General features: G+C 44.1%; 1 protein-coding gene and 1 long non-coding RNA gene across 2 annotated transcripts in view; one reads left to right on the forward strand and one right to left on the reverse strand.

Annotated features, from left to right (window-relative positions):
• Nucleotides 1-11,905, reverse strand: part of slc9a1a (solute carrier family 9 member A1a) — a 35,373-nt gene extending 23,468 nt beyond the window's left edge. Inside the window, exon 1 of the mRNA XM_029259883.1 lies at nt 10,761-11,905. Within this exon, the coding sequence (XP_029115716.1) occupies nt 10,761-11,091 (331 nt within the window). The 5' untranslated portion in view covers nt 11,092-11,905. The remainder of the gene's footprint in view (nt 1-10,760) is intronic.
• A 103-nt stretch (nt 11,906-12,008) lies between these two features.
• On the forward strand, nt 12,009-16,097 carry LOC108919113 (uncharacterized). Its single transcript, XR_001964886.1, has 4 exons — nt 12,009-12,326; nt 12,607-12,714; nt 15,033-15,139; nt 15,413-16,097. It is a non-coding gene; the product is annotated as an uncharacterized LOC108919113 (long non-coding RNA).
• Nucleotides 16,098-16,363: the final 266 nt, after the last annotated feature.

The raw sequence follows: 16,363 nt of genomic DNA on the forward strand, positions 1-16,363 counted from the left end.
CCCACTACAGATCATTTATAATGGAGTTACAGCTGAAAGTCTGAAGGCATGCCTGAAAAATTGCAAAGTGCTGGAAAGTGGGTTCTAACGCAGGTAAGAGAAAGAGGCCTAGAATAGGAGAGTGGAGAAAAGTGAGAGAAGCAGGACTGTTTGATTGTCACCCGCCTTACTTCCAGATGCTGACAGTAGGAGGAAGGCATGATGGAAAGAGCAGTCATGTGTTTAAGCTGGTGAAGACATTCAAAGGTTTGTGACAGAGTGTACCCAGGGAAGAACCAAAACCCTTCTAGAAACACGATTTAATTTATGAAATCCAGCATGATCACAGCAGCTCGTCTAATTCATTCAGATGAAAATGAATTGGTGGAGAATGTCACTTTTCACATAACGGGAGAGAGAGCGTGGTGACCAGTATAAATCAAAGGGAATTCATCGGCTGTCGAACAGTCACACCCTTTCCAAACATTAAGCAGAGCAAACCTCTAATCTGTCAATTACAAACCGGTTCCAACTACTCACCGAAACTGGATGTAAGGAATACCAAAGTCTTGCGTTACTCTGTCAAAACTTTTTGGAGGGACAGAGAACCAGAAGCAGTCAAAGTAGTGAAAGTTACACAAAATATGCGCACATACACGCACGCACGCACGCGCGCGCGCGCACACACACACACACACACACACACACACACACACACACACACACACACACACACACAGAGAGAAAGACAACAAGAACACCAGGATAGTGGTGTACAAACCTCACAAAGCAGGCAGTAAACAGAAGTACAGCATGCTTCATCAAGCACAACATATTAAACACTTTCAAGTCAATCTGTTGTGTTTTGTGTTCAGAAAGCCCACTGTGACAAATTTGCTACTAGACAGTTATTACAGTAGGAGCCTTACTCCAGATATTAGAATCAGAAAGTTCTTCGTTCCATGTCTGCCCCACTTCTAAATCATTATTCCACATTTCCTTAATTATGAATGCAACACTCATTCTCCTCAAAAACATTTGAGTTGAAACATTAACACTTCTGGTGTGTGGTAGGTAAATCTGCTGATTTTTAAAAAAATAAAAAGGATAAGAGCCAGTAAGAGCCAAGCCGGTGTGGTGGTGTTGGAAGGGTGGGGGTTATGCTCGTCTACCAACACTACTGCCACACATTTACCAAACAGTAACAAATCCTATCGAATGAAAACCTCTTCTGTTGCCTGATTAGGCAGGTGCCATTACGTAAAAGTGGTAGCCACACCATTAATGAGGTTAATATTTTACCACGCTGCTTTTCTCACCTTGCTCACTGCATCTGTTCACTGCCTGAATCACAAGATTACTCTGCTTAGCAATAGGATTCATATCAGCAAAGCACTATGGCTCCCACCTTTACCACAAGGAGAAACCTCAAATATTTACGCTCAAACACTTGGTATGCAGAAAGGGATTCATTTTTGTATCTGACAGAAAATCTAATGTCTTACATGTCAGACAGGTTTGTAGGAGTAGCAGCACACACTTGGTTTTGAGAGCTCCTGCGATGAAATGGACCTCGCCAAGCTGTATGTTGCCTTGAACGGATAAATGTAAAATATCACCACCGCCCCCACCTTCAGCACCAATATTTCACCAGGTTATACACAGAGGCTCCAAAGGAAAGAGGAAGTCAGCAGAGCAGATATGAGGATAGTGACTTCCACCATAGGGGTTCCAGATAAGTAAAGAAAAGCTTCTGTGGAATTGTTGGACACACACATATAAAGCAAACCAAAGCAATTCACTACTACCTGTGTTGCACTGCTACTTTGTTACCTGTGCTGCTACTTTACAGCTCCGCCAGCATGCGACCAATCAGTCACCCATTAATATATTGCCAAGTTACCACTGAGTGACAGATAGCTTTTGCAAACAAACGTAACGCACGCACGCACACACGCACACACGCACACACTAATGTAACTTTAGCCTACCAGCAACTATCTATATACTACACGGAAAACGTATCGGGCGATTCCCCATCAAGCAGCGCTTGTGAATAAGGTGTGCACTGTTGTAACAAAGGGATGCTGCACTTTTTCATATTCAAAACAGGGCCGCAAACACTGATTTGCTTAAATGAGAAAGAGGCGGTGTGCCAGCAAACCAACATTTCTCTGCTGCATTACAGCATAATGTAGCTGCAACGAAGGTGAAAATACAGCAATGCCTCCGATTTCCTCAGAAACAATATCTGATCAACAGTGCCACTTCCATATAAATTTCCATAATTTCCATGCAGTCCAAACCGCCCTGTACTCTAAGCTAAACATTTTCTTATCCTTTGGCATAATTTGGAAATATAGTTGTTCATAATATTTTTTGTCTAAGAATGTACAGCTTCCACCATGTACAACAAAAACGTACCGACTGCAACACCCAGCTGGGGTTCACATACAGATCCAGTGTTTACCCAACATGGATTTGTACAAAGGAGATCACACAAAAAGTACTGGGATGATGGTGTACACAGTCAGAGGTGTCCCGCAACAAACAAATGGATACACTTTTCAGAACTGGAACATGAAGGTTAGCTAGGCAAAACAGGTGGAAACTTGGATACAAATGGAAAACCTATAAGGGCATTTTTGAACTGTTACAGTGCAGGCAACATTCGAAGTGTTTCAATCATTTTGAAATGCCACTTTCCATAACCACTGTTACTTTAATGGAACCAACTGATAAATAAAACTCAAATTTCCTGATAAGTTTATTGGGATGATGTACATAAAGATCATATGATGACCAAAAAAAAATAAATATTTCTTCTATATTACACACGCACTTGAAAACCAAGGCGGCCTTATATGATCAAGAGGCTTAGATTAATTGAGGTATTAAAAAAGTCCCATTAAGATAAGCTATACTAAAATGATTCAGAATCTGCCAGCTTTCAGTAAATATGTATCTCACCCTCATTCTCTCAGGGCTCAGGAGTCTAACTGGTTTAAAAATCAAGACAAGGATCGTTGGAGACAATGACCAGAATGACAACACCGTGGTCCTTCAGGACAAACGAGCACTTCACTGGTAAGCTTTACAGACCTGCAGATAATTGAAGTGGAGCCACATCAGGAATATAGTGGGGGGAGAAGGCACAGTCCTCAGTCAATTACATATAGCGGCATGTGAAAGCAGGGTGACAAAGCTAACACAATTACAGCTCCTTAGCTCGGAGAAGATTCATGGTACAACTTGGACTGCTCTTTCCTCAGGAAGTTTCTCCCCTCCTCTGAAGACTGCTCTCAAAACTTTAGTTTTCCCACTTTCAGAGGAGTCATTTCCTCTGTGGGTCCACCTGCTGAGAATCCTTTAGTGAGCTTTCGTGGCGGCTGCAAAGAGGGTGGCCCCAAGCTGCATCCTGCAGCAAAGCGCACTAGTGATGAGGCTACACTGCCTGGCTGTCACAGGTACATGGCAGCATAAACTACTGCTATATGGAGTCTAGTGACACATGGCAAGTTCAAACGTTTATGAAATTTATCATGTACTCAAAGTTTTAAGACAAACAAAAGAATGTTATAGCACAGGTTTTAAAAGGGACAACCCAGCTCAAATGTGGATGCTAAACATAAGGAGAAAAGATGATTTTGCTGCTGATGCAAATGACGCAATTCATTTGGAAGACATGAACCATGGAGAGCCCGACCACATGTATGGCCACGTGACTCATTTTCCAGGTGGCAGAACCTGTTTGACCACACCCTTGGGGGGGACCTTTAGAAGAACTTGTGTGGGTGAGCATGTGTATAGCTGTGAAAGAACAGGCTTTAGCTGCCAAAGAGAGCCACCCCCTCTGCAACCACTGAAGCTCCACCTCCTGCCTCAGAAAGCAGCACCTGGGCAACCCTGCTGCTGCTGGGCCTTACAGCTACAACCCATTTGCTAAATTAATAATGGGATTATCTCTGTATAAGCACACAGCACCTGAGCCAAACATTAATTCAGAGCAAGCCCATTTTCTACACCTCTCCAGCTAGTCAGACACCTAGTGAATGACACCTAATTCAGAACCTGAATACTCAAAAGATAGCCACTGCACCAAAGGAAAAAAAGATTGTGCGTCAACACACTTTACCCAGTACACAGCACTGGTTGCCATTTACCAAGTTTGTGCCCCAGTTTCTACCAGTGTAATTCTCAAGCACAGAACAAAAAAAGAACAAAAATTGATGGAAGTTTATGAAATCTGATAAATCCACCTTCCAAGATTCAAGAGAATGGTTACCCAGTCCAGACTTCACTGCAGACTTGAAGAGTGACAAATAATTGGAAAAGGCAGGGCCTATCTACTGTCAGCATTTCGCCATAGCAGTCCTTACAAGTACAATGTACAAAGTACATAAGAAATAACTACAAATGTCTTGTAGTTCTTACAAGTAGCAGGTCAACTCAAATCCATGTGATTGGGAGTATCGTTTGCCTCCCCTTCTGCTTGTTGATGTAATCAGTGCCACTGTCTGACAGATTAGAGCAAAGCCATGACTGAGAGGAGCGTCACACAGATAAGCCACTAAGCAGCTTTACGATCATCTATTAGGGACTATGCCACAGCACACCACACACAGACAGGTGCTTGTAGTTCTCTAGTGTAATCATACAGAAACATCCAGGCTAGACAATGTCAACATGGCAAATGGTTAATATTACTGAGTCACACAAACATTAAAATTGGTTCATGTTATATGAGGGTTAAAAGGATTCAGTAAATCTTGCATTGTTCAGTAAACATCTTATTCAGATTCAAGAGGGAATTAAAAAAAATCCCAAACATACTGGCTCATCAAGTTGCTAATTACCAAGCCATTACCCCCCCCCCCCCCCCCTTTTTTGCAGATTTCTGTACATTTACATGATGCTATATGTATTAGTGAAACGCAGCCAGAGTGTGGAACCACATCAGTTTGCGTTCTCAACACTTACACCACATTTCCATTGTCTGTGAATGTTGGGGATTCAGACATAATTAAGCATTATGTAGCAGATACTTTTGTTCACAGTGACTTAAAATGTGAATTCTGAATACTAAGCTACATACAGTTTTCTTCTAAATTGTACTTTTGCTGAGATGTGCGTCGCTTTGGACAAAAGCATCTGCTAAATGAATAAATGTAAATGTAAATAAATGTATACCGCTAGATCAGGTTAAGTACCTTGACCAAGGGTGTGACATAGGGAGCAGGCATTCATACTGGTCCCTTTGATTTCAAAGTCACAGCTCTAACCACTACACCACCTGCTGCCCTAACACCAGTAATAGGAGTTCTGTCACCATGAAGACAGTACAGATAAAGCTGAAAGTGGCATGAAGATGGAGAACATGGCATTTTGCCCATGAATCAGTCAACAATCAGGACTGCAAAGAAGTTTCTAGAAATTATATTTTCAGCCATTTTAAACTAATAATGTCAAACTACTGGATTTAGATTTACAAAAAGAATTCATGCTGTAATTACACTAGTAAGTTGAGAAGCCAGAATTCAGAAAATAAGTTATCGACTCCTTGAAAGGACAATAAAGTAACATTGTATTAAAGTGTACATAGTAGTACATACAATCAGTAGCACATGCGAGTGTACAAAGTTTATTCTACACAATGGGTTACTGACTGGTTGGATGATGTGATGGCAGGCAGGCTTCTCAGATGGGATGGCCTGTACACACACTGAAAACACTATGTTAATGCCCTTTCTTTGAGACATTGATACAAATCAAATGTTTGGTAATGGCAGATCATGTCTGGTTGAGCAGGTCATGCTGTACTGTTGCATTTTTGAGTGCTACCAAAAATTGTACCTCCAAGTGACCATTATCTTGCAAGCAATGTCAGCGGAATAATGCTGCGAGTGAAAAGAACCCCACCCTGCCATTAAAAGGCAATGCAAACCCTGTAAAATGATGGGGTAGTGATGGACCACTGTGGACTGAAGTTTTAAATGAACACTGAAGATGGATGCATTCAGAAAGCCCAACTACATAACTGCTAGACCAGGGTAAACTGATTTCATCCTAATCCAAGACTGCAAGTCTCTTCCTTCCAGTGTGAGATTCTGAAAATGCCAGTTCTGTGCCACTAGCTACACATCTTTGTCCTGAAGTACTTTATTACTGGAGCTACATAGACAAAATCCCATCCTTTTTTTTTTTTTTTTTTTTAGAATGGTGAAAAATTTCATGCAAAGACAGACCGTATCCAAATGCATCAGAGATGTCTGGGAACTTACACTGACAGTGCAGACATTTAGACTCAAATGAGAACAGATGTTTCTTCACTGAGTTGTGCAACAGTTGTCACCAAACCCCCTTCACTGAAATACGTAACCACTGTGACAACACCAAGTCAATACCCTATGACTACATCTTGTATGTGGAATCAAAAACAAAACTTCCAAAATCATAAAAAATATCCACCACCCAGGGTGATCTGTAAACACACTAGGATCCAGAGAGGATGTTTCTCCAAACTTTGCAACATAAGTCATTTTTTTGTTAACTTTGCTGAACCTGCTCCCTTCAAGCAAATAAACACTGGCTAGACTAGAAATTACAAACACAGAATGAAGTTGCACAAATACTGTTTTGTTGGTGACTCCTCCTTAACAACTATTCACAAGCAACATATTAAGAGCTGTGAACTCCTGAAATTGCTGTGCCACACCTTGATTGCAGCCATTTTAAGTATACTGACTTCACTACAGTTTACTTTTCCTCTGTATTTGCCAAGTAAACAAATTAAGAAAAATGAAAAGGTATCATCTGTACAAAAGCACATGAACTATACATAAGAACTGTTATTTAGCTGTTAAATTCAAGCTGCAGCATATTGGTACAGTGGATTTGCACAGGTACCTGTCAGCTCCAGGACTGTGGGTGCAGATATGAGTTTTTCCTCAAACGGCCCATTCTGAGCGGAGCTTGCATTTCCTTTCCCTGTTTGCATGGGTTTCCTCACACAGTTCAAAGGTAAACATTTCAGGTGAACTAGTGAGAGAGAGGTGGTGGGGGGGTACCCCACCCTTGGTGGTCCAAGCACGGTTCATTGATTTTTTTTTGATTCGGAACTGAAAAACAAAATGAATTACGATGCCTTCATTCGTTTTTTTGTTTTTTCTAAAAAAAAATAAAAATTTATGAATTAACTGTGTTTAAAAATCATTTGTCGCTCAAAATGTAAAATATTTAAAATATGCCTCATTTATAGTTTCTTGCCATCTTAGTTTTTGACTGAGTAATTCCATATTGTTGTATTCTTGTACAACCCGGGTGTAAACTAATTTAAACCACGCATAATCAATCAGTGGCTTCATCAAACATGCCGGCTTCACTCCAAGTTATTGATCATAAGTTAACATGGATCACTAAGTGCTTTTCAAAAGCAGCAAGAGAATGACAGGATGACATGTCCACTGAGAAAATAGGCAGGATTTATTTTTCAGATGCTAATGATTTTTATAAAAGCACCATGAAGTTCTAGTTAACATTTATTTAGCAGACGCTTTTGTTCAAAGCAACTTCCAGTGGATAGTATGTAGTGTTATCAGCCCACACACCTAATTCACCAAGGTGACTTACACTACTAGGTACACTACTTACACTGGGTCACTCATCCATACCTCAGTGAAACACACTTTCTCTGTGACACTCACACACTATGGGTGAACCTGAACAGCATGTCTTTGGACTGTGGGAGGAAACCCGAGCACCCAGGGGAAACCCAGAGAGACATGGGGAGAACATGCAAACTCCACACAGACTGAGCAGGGATCTAATGCACACCCTCTCACACTACCCAGGTGCTGTGAGACAGCAACTCTACTCGCTGTGCCACCGTACCACCTGTTCTAGGTTAGACTACTTGTTAGATGAGAAATATTTGAAATATGTCTTGTATCAATTTTTCTTGCTGTATGCCTGTGTTAAAGTGCTCTGTGTCACTGCGTGAGAAGAGTGCTCTATGAAGTAAAAATAAAATATTGCGCACTTTAGGCATTCATATTTAGAATTGAGAGAGATTTCTACACTTTGTATGATTAAACAAAAATTGACAAAATCCTTTTCTTTTTGTGTGTGCGCTCAGAAAAAATAAGCCATTTTTCTGCTTTCAATATCAAATCAAAAAACGAAGGCATCGTAATTCGCATTTTGTTTTTCAATTTCGAATCGAATGAACGCAACATACATGGACCCATGGTGCATGTGGCCAAATGAAAGAGTGCGATTACCTTGTGACGAACCACCGTATTGTCCAGGGTGTACCTTTGCCTTACGACCCCGTTCTTCCAATACAGGCTCTAGACCACTGCGACCCTGCACTGGACAAGCACTCAGCTCACCCTCTTCCAAATCACAGACCCAAGACTTTTTGACAAGCCTAAAACATAACTGATTTCCCAGGAAACTTGGTACACCAGCATATAAAGAGCTTGTCAGGTGGACCTGGCAATGGCATAAAATGAACAAATGCAAGAGGCTGCAGGTGCAAGACACTGAACAGAAACAAGTCCTGGGGAAGGGGAGGCTTATGGAAAGCTCATTACTACATAAATTCAGCAAAGTTCACAAATTTTCTCCTAATTCTGTGTGAGCTGTATCCAAAGCAGCTTCTCAGCTGCTACAAGCTGCCATTAAAACAACATATCCAATTTTGCATCATTTGTGCAAATGCTTCACTACTGTCCACATGTCTGCTTGGCTGTTTATTCCCAAGCCTCACGGCGCCTTTCTGAAATCAATGGTTTTATGCTATGCTGGATGTCAAGCCCAGGACAAGAACACAGCTTAGTCTGCCGTGCCTCTAATAAACAGCCTGCTCCCGCACACACGGAACCTGCTTAACCTCCCTAGACATTCATTTCAGGATTCTCTCCTGGGGTCAAAGAGTAAGTGTATGGGTGGGCCACATAATGAGTCTGGTATGCCAGAAAGAGCACTGCCAGCAATCACATGGGCTTAGCCTGACAAGCTTTCGAGTTCTATACCCCAGGGGGGCAAGGACACACAGGATAGCAATGTATCAGCAGGTGGGCATAGGGAAGCAACCAACAGTGATGAGCATATAGACAGACAGTGTGTGCAATATTGGGTTGCCAGGTTGATTAACAAAAAGGAGAAGCATGTCCTGCAGTGAACCCACTGCAGTCTTTCCCTTTTCAGACTAATCTGTGCAGACACATGGGACAGTGAGAAGGATGCACAGCTCCTACAGCACATACAGTATGAGCAAGATGAGGATTCAGGGAAGTGGTGGTTCTGAAGGTCATCTATCTCACTGTAACTGGGATGAGGCCAACAAGTTCCCGGGGGGAGGGGGGAGTGATGGGAGACAGCTCTACCAAGGGGAGCTTGTGACAACTACGGTTCGGAGCACTTGTGGGTGCAGCAGGAGCCTGGTTGACTCTGCAACCCTGCTTGGGAAGGGGAAAAAGAGTGTGTAGAATGGAAGAGGAAATGGGAGCAACAGAGAGATGGCAGTGATGTGAGGGCAAAGAGGCCTACAGTAGTGCGTAACAAGAGGCAGAAGAGAACTAAGTCAGGCAGCCATAACAAAGGAGAAATAAGGAAGTGTAGAAAGAGTGAAAATAAAAAGGTAATGGCATCAGATTCCAAGCTACTGAATAAATTAAAGATGGGGAGGAGACAGCAACAGTTACTAGGGTATCCTGACAGAGCAGAGTAAAGAGGTAAGACCTTGCCACAGGGAGGACAGGACAGGACAGGACCCCCCCATGCTTGTTTGCACATGTTATTTGTTCCCACAAGTGCTGTCACTCCCCAAATGTCCTAGCTAAAGATGTGTAAAAACTGCTGTGATGTGGTGGACAAACCTCCAGTGTGATCTTTTAAATAAAAAAAGAAAAAAAAACTTGCCAAGTCATGCACAGGTGAGCAAACTGAAGCAGCTATTTCAGACAGCAATAGGAAATAAGGTAAGCAACACAAGCATAGGGGAGTAATCCCCAGCGCCGTTGTTCAGCACCACAATGCATCCGTCCACATTTACGTGCGAGAGAGAGAGAGAGAGAGAGAGAGAGAGAGAGAGAGAGAGAGAGAGAGAGAGAGAGGCAACATGATCTGGCTTGCTGTTCAAAAGACTGATTTCAGACACTGGGTGTTTGTCTTGCAACATCTACTTTGCTGCTGTCGCCTGACCCGTCGGATGACGCACTTGCTCCACCGCCGCACATTGCGATGCCATCTCTCAGAAAGGCCCTCTGCAGCACAATCAGTCTTCCTGCCCAGTTACAGTGAAAGGCCACACACTGATCTGATCATGTGTCGGCAGCCTGTGTTGTGAGGGCTTCAGCCCTGTAACCTTCAGGTGGATGGTTTGAATCGTGCTGCTCCTGCTACAGATACTTACCCTGAATCGATAGTACGGATCGGGATAGGAGCGTGTGTGTAAGGAAATTACTGCACATAAGATACAGTTCGGCATTTGACTGAAGTCGCCAAGACACGTCTAGAAGAGAAAACAAACGAAACATGCAGTTTTTGCCTGTCTTGACTTATTTATTAGCGTTCAGTCAGTGGAAAGGCTGCATAATCATGCTGCTAAGTCTGCCTAACTTGTTTCCTCAGCGCTACAGTCCTGGGACCAAATGAACAGTCGTGAAGGCCTCCTTCTGCTGGACCTTGACTGCTGTCTGACAGCAACGTGTGTGTGTGTGTGTGAGAGAGAGAGAGAGAGAGAGAGAGAGAGCGCCAGGCCGGTCCAGGACACTCACCGAGTTTCATGAGGGATGCCAGCAGGACCCACAAGGAGATCTCGAAGGGTGTCTTGACGTGCTCGTAGTCGAAGGAGAGCACAGGGAACGGCTTCTTCGTGCGGTTCGTGGGGTGCTTAGACTTAGTCACGTCCGCCTCGCAGCCCTTCTGGAGGCCGTGACTTCCTCCGCTAGAGTCCCCCGCGCCCCCTGGGCTCCCGGACGCGCCGAGCGGCTCCACAGCCTCGGAGAGCAGCAGCAGCACCAGCGCGCACAGGAAGAGCAGCCCGCGCTGCAGCGACACGCGCCGGCTCGCGCCAACGGTGCCAAGCGCGAGCCTTCCGAGAGCCATGGCTCGTGTCTCCGCGACGTCCTCCGCTCCGTCAGCTCGCGCCAAGAGAAAAACGCGGACAGCGTCTCATCCGCGCGCGCGCGCACACAGACACACACACACACACACAGACAGTCACAGAGACACACACAACGCCGCGCGCCCTCTCTCCCGTCTCGGTGACAAATGGTCCGCACTGCTCCGGCACCAACAACACGTCCAGTCGTCACGCCATAGGAGTAGAACACGCAGTCAGTCCACACACACACAGACAGCAGCGCACGCTTACCTCAAGGTAATATATAAAAAAAAAAACGCGGGTATTGCGCTGAAAGTGTGTCTGACACGGGCTAAGCTGCTAGCTGCTAGCTGCGCGGCGCGCGCAAGCGGACACTCGGACCATCTCCGGCGGGGCGCGCGAACAGAAGTCGCCAGTGAGGAGAACAATTCATAATTCAATTGCTAACGACGCGGATACACTTAGTACTCGGACGACTGAGGAGTCAGTCCGGAAGAAACACACACGCAGAGCAGAGTGAGGCAGCTCCAGCTAACTGGACTGGGCTGCGTACCCGCGTGGAGACCCGCAGCCCGAGCAGACGGGTGGCGTCGGTTTCCAGGAGTGATGAGTCCCTGTGTCGCCTTCCTTGTCCCGTCAAGCCCCGGTCTTCTGAGCTCGTGTCGTGATGAAGAAGCCCCCCTCCCCCAAACACACGGCCGTAAGCGCACTTCCTCCACCCACCCCGAAACGTGTCTCCACAGTCCTTGGCACTCCAGCCAACCGCCGGAGTGTTATTAAATATAACCCTCGGAAAAAACACACCCTTGAGAAAGGGTTTCCACATGGGAGGGAGTTAGGAGGGACAAAGGGGGCGGGGATTGAAGTTCCACTGCAGCGACATCTGCTGGACAGGAGGGTCATTGCAGAGAGTCGCCCTAGAGGCTGCCGGGGTGTCGCTGTGCGTCGCGTCGCGTCCCGTCCCGTCTCGTCACGCTGATCGCGTTGCATTTCTCAGTCGCGTTGCAGTTCTCGTCACTGCAGCTGCTGGTAAGACACACAGGTGCCTACAAGATGGAGCACATTTTATCAGCCTGATATTGCGAGTCACAAGAGCCCGGCGTCTGCAGTACAGTAGAGAGACGTTGCGTTGGCTGATACCAACGAACGTATCATAACCTGATCATGCTGAGCTGTCTGATGATCGTGTACAGCTCAATCTCTCGGTGACTGAATGACAGAACTACACTGTCTACAGGTTAGTTATACCAGAGTATAGTCAGCACACCCTGCTCCTTTCCTCAGTAATCTGCTGGTTGAGTCATACTGTTCCTCTGCTTTTTACCACACTTATGTGATTGTGTAAGGTGCCTCTGTGTTAATTAACCACTGAGTTAATGTCTACATGATGTAAGGAATATGGGACAAGCGATTGTTGACGATGGATGGATGGATGGTGTGTTCACTGTTACTGCGACTGAGTTCATCGTGGCTGCTGGTGATCCTCTACTTTTTTCCACCCATCCATTGTTTTCCAGAGAATCCGGCCTTCTCATGATGTGTCTGAAGTATGGTCACCTCAGTGTCATCATTTGTGTTACATCATCACACAGGTCATTACACAGAGCTGGAGACATCAAAACAAAGTGAGGTTTCTTCAGCCTTCTTCAACGTGAGGGCAAGAGATGCTATAAAGGGGACTCGGATTGCTGAGTTACACTCGAGAGCAGCGATGGGAAAATCGTTTCGTGTTTAGACCCTGACCTGTGGCAAAAAGGTTGGCTGGGGATGATAGCAAAACAGAGATGCATAAGCTGGGGCACCATGATAATATTCAAAACACGATGCCCAAGTGCAAATGTAGCAATGCAAATGACTTGACAAATGGGTAAGTTTGGGATGAGGAGGAATGCAGTGAGGTGCTTTGACACATCTTCACTGAAAGGGTCTAACAGTGACAGTTATAGAACTACAAGGCATTCACATACTTCCTAGCGGTTATTCATCTTGTGGACAGGCAGGACTTTTAGCCATGCCAGCTTAAGGCATCGCAGAGTGACAAAGTACGGATGGATCTTGAGTGCCTCAAGGGGAAATATCATCCTGTTGGTCACAAAACCACTGAAAGCTGGAGAGTGGTTTCAGGCTTCACATATCTGCTAGTGTGGAGGACAAAATGTCAGCGGTACCTGTCTGTCCAGTCTTACTTGGAAGTCACACCGTTTGATGGTATGTTACTGAAAACGAACATACATACATAATCAGTTAATGACACTTTTTTCTGCAGTGCAGTGCAATATTTCTGCAGAACTGCACCACGCTTATCCGATACCATTTTTTATGCTGAAATCCAAGGAATTCTAAAGGGTTCTGCATTTTTTCTTCTAACTTATTTATTTTTTTACCAGGTTTTTGTTTTGTCAGTGGTAGCAGGTGGTGTAGTGGAAGTTATAGGTTTCAGTCCCACCTCCTGCTGTAGTACTCTTGAGCAAAGTACTTACCTGAATTGCACCACAAATGAATCTGCTCTATAAATGGGTAAATCAGTGTAGCAGCTTAACATTCTAAATCACTTTGGAGAAAAACATCAACTAAATGTAGGTGATATATTTCCATTAACTTGTAACTGATGACCGAGCAGTAAAATTAGAGCTGATGGATCTAAATACAGAAAACCAATGTTGCTTTACCGCAAAGAACTCAGCTCTTTAGTGGTTATATTTTGGCCTCACAAACTTTTGCTCACATGCATAAGTCAAAGGGTAGCTAAAAATTCTAGAAACATCAAGCTCTTTTTAGTAATCCCTCCAAAAAAGTTCACCCAAAGTTCTGCCTTCCGCCAGTGCTGCAATTATAGCATGCCCTGGTTATGCATCCCTTTTATTTAACCAGGTTTCCTTGGGGTTTTTTTCCTGGTTTGCCCTCTGAGGCCTCCCTGTCTTGCAGCTTTCAGAGTTATCGTACTGTGGTCCTAAAACAGCTCAGCACCCTGCTCTTATAGTTGTTTGTCTCCCTGGAAAGCAACTGCATTTTTTCCTGTCCCCATGAATCTAACTCAAGGTTTAATTATGGAATGGGGGGGAAAGGTCTGGTATAATTACGTGTTTTAAAAATCACTTTTATAATACAGGCATTTCATCAGCAAAGTGGTGTCATCACACACCTAGACGTATCCCGTTCAGTATGTAGTGATTACCAGCACTTTTTTGAATGAAAACTGTTAAAAAATTTTAAGAAAACTACAGCTAATAGTGTGGGGGACAGGGTCAGCTGGTAGCATAGTGGTTAGTGTTGCTCCCTTTAGATTCAAAGGGAGCAAGTTCACACACACACACACACACACATTTTCTGAACCACTTGTCCCACACGGGGTCGCAGAGCCTACCCGGCAACACAGGGCGTAAGGCCGAAGGAGGAAGGGACACACCCAGGACGGGATGCCAGTCCGTCGCAAGGCACCCCAAGCGGGACTCGAACCCCAGACCCACAGAAGAGCAGGACCCGGTCCAACCCACTGCGCCACCGGGGGAGCAAGTTCAGTTCTCAACTATTGTTTCCTTTAATAAGGTACTTACCCTGAATTGCTACAGGAAAATTACTCATATAAATGGGTAAGTATACACACACACACACATTTTCTGAACCGCTTGTCCCAGATGGGGTCGCGGGGAACCGGAGCCTACCCGGCAACACAGGGCGGAAGGCCGGAGGGGGAGGGGTCACACCCAGGGCGGGACGCCAGTCCGTCACAAGGCACCCCAAGCGGGACTCGAACCCCAATAAATGGGTAAGTAATTTACATTTATTTATTTAGCTGATGCTTTTCTCCAAAGTGACTCACAATGCTAATGTTACTGTTACTATGGTTACAAGTTTACAGTAATTTACCCTTTTATACAGCTGGGAAATTTTTACTTGTTTTATAGTCATGACATTTTAGAGCTACTTTGCTTGGTTTTTGCAGGCACAGGTGTACTGTCTTGGACAGACTGCTCTTCTACACTTCCTTTATGCTGCGGACTGGGTACGGCCAGCGGTGGTAACATTCATCTTCCCTGCTGGAAAGTGCTGGTCAGCCATCAACACTGTCATGCATGCAGTACACCTGTAGTATGAGTGTTCAGATCAGTTTTATACAAATAACAATAATAATTTACTTTTTACTATATACTAATATTACATGCATCATGTCATATGGTTATATGGCTTAAGTTTAAGAAAAAGTTACTTTTTTAAAAAGTAAGTCTAGAAAGCCATAAGATTATACATAGAGTTAAAGCCTTGTGTTTCAAAATGTTTGTATTCAGTACCAGTCATTTCACTCATTTTGCATTTTCCTTCCAGGCTTATTTAAGTTTGCACATACAAATGAAAGTTCTTCTTCATTGTGGTTCAGTTCAGAAGCTGGTGTCCACTTCACACGCTCACGCAGAGATGCCATTCCAACCAACTCATTAAGGAAACATGAGGTGTAGATGCAGCAGTGACTCAGCAAAAATAAATCGTGCAAAATACTTGGGACTGTAATTTTTTTACATTTTTTGCATTATTTAGCTGACACTTTGTTACAAAGTTAAGCTTATGGCCTTTTCCCATTTATACAGCTGGATAATTTTCACTGGTGTAATTTAGGGTAGCTACCTTGCTTAAATAAAGGTACTACAGTAGAGCAGGATTTAAATCTGGGTAATCTGAGGAATTTGCCCCTGAAATGCCTGAGGGGACCATTTTTGACACGTGTCACAGACAGGCCAACCCCCTGCTCCCTGGCCTGATGTGTGCAGCTAGATGTTCCCCCTAACCACTGTCCAGCCGCAAGCTGGGTATCTGTAAAGACAGGTAAACCATCTACTTAAATATACACTTGTACAGGTATCCCCCTTTATACGGATTTAATTTGTTCCTGAAAACAGTCCATATACCAAGAGTCGGTAAGCCAGGAGGTCCTTTCCCATTATTTCAAATGGGGAAAAAAATTATGTGTTCCTCAACTTTGCAGACATGCCCAAGTGTTTCCAGAAATACTCTTCAAACATTTACAGACAGTCTAAAGACATAGTAAGATATGAAAGAGTACATTAGAGCAGAAATTTTATTTTTCACTAAACTAATGTATGTAAAAAAATGTCAACATACTGTAGCGAGGAGAGCTTTGGGCTCCAATGGGACAAAGAAATATGCAGGGAGGCCGTTTATGACAAATGTTTACTGGAACACCAGCACATAGCGAGAGGTATCAGAAAAAAGTCTGTAAAAGCGAAAGCAGTTGGTCCATATACCAAACATACACAACTT

Source organism: Scleropages formosus, chromosome 18, assembly GCF_900964775.1.
Source record: "Scleropages formosus chromosome 18, fSclFor1.1, whole genome shotgun sequence".
Taxonomy (NCBI): Eukaryota; Metazoa; Chordata; class Actinopteri; order Osteoglossiformes; family Osteoglossidae; genus Scleropages; species Scleropages formosus.